Source organism: Colobus angolensis, unplaced genomic scaffold, assembly GCF_000951035.1.
Source record: "Colobus angolensis palliatus isolate OR3802 unplaced genomic scaffold, Cang.pa_1.0 Scaffold420, whole genome shotgun sequence".
In the NCBI taxonomy this organism is placed as follows: Eukaryota; Metazoa; Chordata; class Mammalia; order Primates; family Cercopithecidae; genus Colobus; species Colobus angolensis.
Genome location: NW_012117600.1, coordinates 713,218 through 719,750, shown reverse-complemented (window position 1 = coordinate 719,750; position 6,533 = coordinate 713,218). Strand labels below are relative to the sequence as shown.

At 56.4% G+C, this 6,533-nt stretch overlaps 2 protein-coding genes across 3 annotated transcripts in view; both read left to right on the top strand.

Moving 5' to 3' along the window:
* Positions 1-1,250, top strand: part of RPAP1 (RNA polymerase II associated protein 1) — a 20,873-nt gene extending 19,623 nt beyond the window's left edge. Inside the window, exons 22-24 of the mRNA XM_011956672.1 lie at positions 268-444; positions 578-637; positions 744-1,250. Of these exons, the coding sequence (XP_011812062.1) occupies positions 268-444; positions 578-637; positions 744-893 (387 nt within the window). The 3' untranslated portion in view covers positions 894-1,250. The remainder of the gene's footprint in view (positions 1-267; positions 445-577; positions 638-743) is intronic.
* Positions 1,251-4,043: 2,793 nt separating this feature from the next.
* Positions 4,044-6,533, top strand: part of LTK (leukocyte receptor tyrosine kinase) — a 10,215-nt gene continuing 7,725 nt past the window's right edge. For both annotated transcript variants that reach the window (XM_011956671.1, XM_011956670.1), the window contains exons 1-6: positions 4,044-4,264; positions 4,810-4,953; positions 5,052-5,223; positions 5,649-5,799; positions 5,952-6,098; positions 6,322-6,478. In XM_011956671.1, coding sequence (XP_011812061.1) covers positions 4,222-4,264; positions 4,810-4,953; positions 5,052-5,223; positions 5,649-5,799; positions 5,952-6,098; positions 6,322-6,478 — 814 coding nt within the window. In that variant the 5' untranslated portion in view covers positions 4,044-4,221. The remainder of the gene's footprint in view (positions 4,265-4,809; positions 4,954-5,051; positions 5,224-5,648; positions 5,800-5,951; positions 6,099-6,321; positions 6,479-6,533) is intronic.

The window sequence follows — 6,533 nt, the reverse complement described above, 5'->3', positions numbered from 1 at the left end:
GTGTTAGCCAGGATGGTCTTGATCTCCTGACCTCGTGATCCGCCCGTCTCGGCCTCCCAAAGTGCTGGGATTACAGGCTTGAGCCACCGTGCCTGGCCCTGCTCTGTAGTCTTTAACTCTGATCCTTGTGCTAGAAGAAGGACAGATGTCTGTCTAGGACCTGATCTCTGCCCTCATGATTTGGTTTCATGCGATTATTATCCATGCACCTTGTGGATGTATATACATTACTACCCTCCCCTCAACACATCCTTTCCCCTGTCACAGTTGCCTGTGTCCCTGGAGTGTTTCACAGTGCCTCCCGAAGACAACCTGGCCCTCCTTCAGCTCTACTTCCGGACCCTGGTTACTGGTGCGCTCCGTCCACATTGGTGCCCCGTGCTCTATGCTGTGGCTGTGGCTCATGTCAATAGCTTCATCTTCTCTCAGGACTCACAGAGCTCAGTAAGTTACATCTCCATCTTCAGAGGAAGGAAAGGAGCTGCCTCTGGGCCAGCTGGGGGAGAGGTGAGAGTCAAGCAAGGCCAGTGGTTGGTACCAGCCCTCAGCTCAGTGCCACCTCTCCCTGTTCTTCTAGGATGAGGTAAAAGCTGCCCGCAGGAGTATGCTGCAGAAAACGTGGCTGCTGGCAGATGAGGTAGGGTCAGGGCCATTAGGAGGGTGGGATATTAGAGGATCTTGGGGGACAGAGACCACAACAGGATCTCATTACCTACTTCATAAGGTTTCTTTCCTCTCTGCAGGGTCTCCGGCAGCACCTCCTCCACTATAAGCTTCCCAATTCCACACTCCCAGAGGGCTTTGAGCTCTATTCTCAGTTGCCCCCTCTGCGTCAGCACTACCTCCAGAGACTGACTTCAACGGTGCTCCAAAATGGGCTATCAGAGACCTAGGATAGTTGCTATAGATGGAAAGATGGGTACATTGTCCTGTATCCAGCCTTTCAACAGATGCCTGGCCAGACAAAGGACATTGTGTCCTAAGGTAGGCAGGAGACCAAGGAGCAGAAAGCTTGCCTTCCTAGGAGCAGGTTGTTTGAGCTGTTTTGGAGCAGAATGAGCCCTACCATTACATCCTGATACCTGGGGCTTCTGAAGGTCTGTGCTGGGATTGAAGAGCGGCTTAGCTATTTACCCCCTCTTTGGGGACAGGGCAAACTAAATGCATCCCTTCTCACCTAACTCCCAACCCCTGCCCCAGGCTAAGGTATATGAATGCTATAGTTGTACATTAAAATGTTTTTTATCTCCCAGAAATCTGATTTGGACTGATTTCAGCCATGTTAGTTCAGGGTTAGTATGTGGGGGTGGGTTATCCCAGGTGAGGAGCAGGACTGCTGTGAGAGAGATGGGGAAGAATCATAAATGGGAGGTAAAAACTTTGTCCACGTCTGGAGACAGCAAGAATATGGGACCTGCCAGGCACGGTAGTGAACACCTGTAGTCCCAACTACTTGGGAGGCTGAGGCAGGATGATCACTTGATTCCAGGAATTCAATTCCAGCCTGGCCAACATAGTGAGATGCCATGTCTGTCTGTCTATCTGTCTGTCTGTCTATCTATTTATTTATTTCTGAGACAGGGTCTTGCTCTGTCACCCAGGCTGGAGTGCAGTGGCGTGATCATAGCTCACTGCAGCCTCGACCTCCTGGGCTCAAGCCATTCTCCCACCTCTGCCTCCTGAGTGGCTGGGACCACAGGCTAGTACCACCATGCCTGGCTAATTTTTTGTATTTGTAGAGACAGGGTTTCACCATGTTGCCCAGGTTGGTCTTGAATTCCTGAGCTCAAGCAGTCCACCCACCTCGGACTCCCAAAGTGCTAAGATTACAGGCGTGAGCCACTACACCTGGCCTATTTTGGTAGTTTCTACATTGTTTTTTTGTCTGAATTCTAAAACGTAGGCTTTCTTAGACTGTCTTTTGCTGTGTGGAATTACTGTGTTTGCAAGTAATCAGAGTGAGAACAGTATGCCAAGGCTTAGCCCTGTCAGTAGGTAGAGAGAACCCAGTCTTCATAAATGGAGCTGCTGAACACAGAATTATCCAGTCGATTTTTTGGGTTTTTTTTTTTTTTTTTTTTTTTGACACAGAGTCTTGCTCTGTCATGCAGGCTGATGTGCAGTGGGGTAATCTCAGCTCACCACAACCTCTGCCTCCCTAGTTCAAGCCACTCTCATGCCTCAGCCTCCCAAGTAGCTGGGAATAAAGGCATGTGCCACCACGCCCGGATAATTTTTGTATTTTTAGTAGAGACAGGGTTTCGCCATGTTGGACAGGCTGGTCTTGAACTCCTGACCTCGTGATCTGCCCACCTCAGCCTCCAAAAGTGCTGGTATTACAGGCGTGAGCCACTGGCCCAGTGTATTTTTTTTTTTTTTTGAGAGAGTCTCACTCTAGCCCAAGCCAGAGTGCAGTGGCATGATCTTGGCTCACTGCAACCTCTGTTTCCCGGGCTCAAGCGATTTTCATGCCTCAGCCTCTGAAGTAGCAGGGACTACAGGCGCACACCACCACACGCAGCTAACTTTTTGTATTTTTATTAGAGGCAGGGTTTTGCCATGTTGCCCAGGGTGGTCTCGGACTCCTGAGCTCAGGCAGTACGCCTACCTCGGCCTCCCAAAGTGCTGGGATTACAAACGTGAGCCATGGCGCACGGCCCCAATAGGTTTTAATAAGCAACTACTGTATCAGCAAATACCAATGATTCTCAGACTTTGTGACAAAAATCACCTGGATGGTATTTTAAAACAGATGACTGGGCCCTACCACCAGAAGCTGCTGATTCAGTACGTCTGGGGTGAAACCCAAGAATTTGCATTTCTAACAAGTTCCCAGGTGACACCGATGCTGATGTTCAGAACCACAATTTGAAGAGCAGTGGCTTAAAGAGGCCTTGCAAGGTAAATTCTGTGATCCCATAATGTGGTATCTAGTGTTAACTAGGGCATAGAGACCAGGAGTTTTTTTTGTTTTTTGTTTGTTTTTTTGAGATGGAGTCTCACTCTGTCGCCCAGACTGGAGTGCAGTGGTGCAATGCTCACTGCAACCTCCGCCTTTCGGGTTCAAGCAATTCTCTGCCTCAGCCTCCCAGGTAGCTGGGATTACAGGCGTGCACTACCACGCCTGGCTAATTTTGTATTTTGAGTAGAGATGGGGTTTTGCCATGTTGGTCTATCTAGTCTCGAACTTCTGACCTCAGGTGATCTGCCTGCCTCGGCCTCCCAAAGTGCTAGGATTATAGGCATGAGCCACTGCACCCGGCCCTCAAGTTAGGATTTTAAGCAAATGATCGAAGACTCAAGACACAAAACTACCTGAAGGGAGTGGCTCCCACATTGGTAGGGTACCTTGTAGCTTACAGAGCAATTTCCCTTCATATGATTTTGCAGGTGGTGGGGAAACTCTCAGAGCAATTGTGGCCTGGGCTATATCACCCATTTACCCGAGGTGCTAGTACTAGTGCTCAAGATCAATCGATCGATCGATCAATCTATCTGTCTACCTACCTATCATCTATCATCCTTCAGTGCTACTAAAAGCACTCAGATCTTCTAACGTCTGGTCCAGTCTTTTACCCCATCACAGTGAGAAGCTGTGCACAGGGGTAACACGGGCAACGGAATTATATTAGGCAAACACAGAGATCCAGGTTTCTGAGGGTAGCAGGGAGGTTCAGCCTTGCAGTCACAAAGGCACCACTGAAAGGCACAAGTAATGGCAGGTGGTGAGGCCTTACTTGGGGCAGTTTAGAGAGTACTTCCCACGTGTGGTGACGCGTGCCACACACCCACCACCACCACTACCACAAATGAAGTGCGCACTCCACTGCTCCTGTCCTCAGGAACCTGGAAGCCCCCACCTAGTGTCCGAGGTGTGGCTCCCGCTTTAAGAGTGGGGCACCTCCTCTCCGGCCTCAAACCTACCCCAGGCACATCTGACAGCTGGAGACTAGAGCCCCTGGGTGGGGACTCCTTAAGGCTCCTCCCGGAAGCGTAGGGACCTCGCTGCCCACACGCCCCTCCCTTTCCTCCTCTGGCGTCCTGGGGTCTGAGGTGGGCGTGGCCAGGCCGGCTTTAGGTCCGGGGAGTCTCTCGCCAGCCGCAGCACACCCCTGTAAGTGGCTGCCAGGGCTGCGGTGGCAAAGTGAGCTGTCAACTTCAGGTTGACAGTGGTGTGGCCACGACCGCAAGGGCTGTTGTTGCCGGGTGGACCTAACAGGGATGGGCCGCTGGGGCCGGCTGCTGGTGTGGTTCGGAGCTGTGGGTAAGTGCTGGCTGGCGGTCAGGGGACCGTCCAGCCAAAGGCACCTTCCTAGGCTTGTGGGTGGCCGGTCGCAACAGGCCAGGTGTCAGTGGTTCCTCCAGAGGCCTCGAACTCTCACAACCACATTTCTCCGGTCCGTGCTTCTGGAGTGCGGGCGGAGAAGCGCCAAGTAGTGCGAATCCCAGAGTCTGGATCACGCAGCTTGGGAAGGAGGAACATTCTTTGGGGTCTCAGCACCGCCTTGGGGCGGGGCAACCAATCTAAGTCGAGGAAAGTATTGGAGAGGCTGCAGGACCAAATTCAGTGCGGCCCCTAAGTTATTCTCTGGGAAGGGCGGTCGAGGAGAGAAACTGGTAGAGCTATCAGCGAGCACCCGCGGGGCTTCTGCGACCGGAGTCGGGTAGTGGCTTCCAGGCTGAGAGGGGGGCTGGGCAGGGTGAGGGGTGTGGCCGCGACCGCGAGGCAGCTGTTGCGGGGTTCTCTCTTTCTTTTATTTCCTATTTCCACCTGCCTTAATGTCCTGCGCCTCTCCCAACACCTTTCAGGCGCCATTCTCTGCTCTAGCCCGGGGTCGCAGGAGCCTTTTCAGCCGTCCTCGCCCCTGCCGCTGGCAAGTCCCGGCCCCCGGGACCCAAAAGTCAGCGCCCCGCCTAGCATCTTGGAGCCAGCCTCCCAGCTGAATTCTCCGGGTGAGCTTTAGGCGCCTCCTTCCTCTTCCGCTCACCATACCAGACCCCTCTGGCCAAGCCAGGGGCTCGACGACCCTTGCCTGACTCCTTGCTCTCAGGCACCGAGGGGTCCTGGCTGTTTTCTACCTGCGGGGCCAGCGGCCGGCATGGGCCCACACAGACACAATGTGATGGGGCGTACGCGGGGACCAGCGTGGTGGTGACCGTGGGGGCCGCCGGGCAGCTGAGAGGCGTGCAGCTGTGGCGCGTGCCAGGCCCTGGCCAGTATCTGTAAGTGCGGGGAGGGGGTAGGGTGGGCAGTGACCTGCTAGTTGGAGGTTTCACCGTCAGGGGAACGAAGGCCACTTGCGCACCGCCTTGTGTCTCGGAGTATTCCGCAGAGAAGTCCACCTTGAGTGCCCTTCAAGGTGGCAATAGTCGCCACCGAGTTAGCCCTGACCCGGACCCTCTTGCACCGAGCGGAAGGCCCCCAACCAGGGCGGCGCAAAGGGGTACTTGAGCCTCCCCACATTTCCACGAACCCTCCTGAAATAAGTGTAATATCTGAACTTTTGGTGTGCAAACCTGCCCTTCCCATCCCGTCAGAGGCGATAGCAGCCTCCAAGTCCCTCAGATAAAAAATAATTCTGGAGCCTCCTCTGTTGCCAACTTCTGTTAGCACCGAGGACCGGGGACTCACCGCCCGCTCCCCGCAGGATCTCAGCCTACGGAGCCGCGGGCGGCAAAGGCGCCAAGAACCACCTGTCGCGGGCGCATGGCGTCTTCGTCTCAGCAATCTTCTCCCTCGGTCTCGGGGAGTCGCTGTACATCGTGGTGGGGCAGCAGGGAGAGGACGCCTGTCCCGGAGTGAGCGCAGCCAGTGGGGATGGGGCGGCGCCGGCGCCGCGGGGCGAGGGCTGCCTGGGGGCCTGGGGAGCGTGCTTTCCTCGGTGCCGGGTCACCCGCACAGCGAGGGGAGGCTCCCGGGCCCCGCCGATTCCCGCCCCCGCTGCCCGCAGGGTAGCCTGGAGAGCCAGCTCGTCTGCCTCGGGGAGTCTCGAGCCGTTGAAGAGCACGCGGCGATGGATGGGAGCGAAGAGGTCCCAGGGTCGCGGCGCTGGGCGGGAGGCGGCGGGGGTGGCGGGGGCGCCACCTACGTTTTCCGGGTACGTGCTCCCTTCAGCGCTCAGTGTAGGGGTCCTAATCCTCTCCCCAGGGGCGCGCACGCACCCGCACTCCGTCCGTCCGTTGGGGTCCCCCTATCCCTGAGCTGAGCTGGGCTGGGGGCCCCTGCCCTTATCCGGGCCTCCGGGGCGGGAGCCCTCGCCCAGTGGCAGTGCCCCTGGACGGCCGGAGGGTGCGTCCTGGAACACGCCGCTGGCCCCACAGGTGCGCGCCGGAGAGCTGGAACCGCTGCTGGTGGCGGCCGGAGGCGGCGGTCGGGCCTACCTGAGGCTGCGGGACCGAGGCCGGACTCAGGCCGCCCCCGAGAAACTGGAGAACCGCTCGGAGGCGCCTGGAAGCGGCGGGAGAGGCGGGGCGGCAGGTGAGGGCGCGGGGCCGTGGGGAGAGACGGGCGTGCTCCCCGTGTGGCTGCCAAC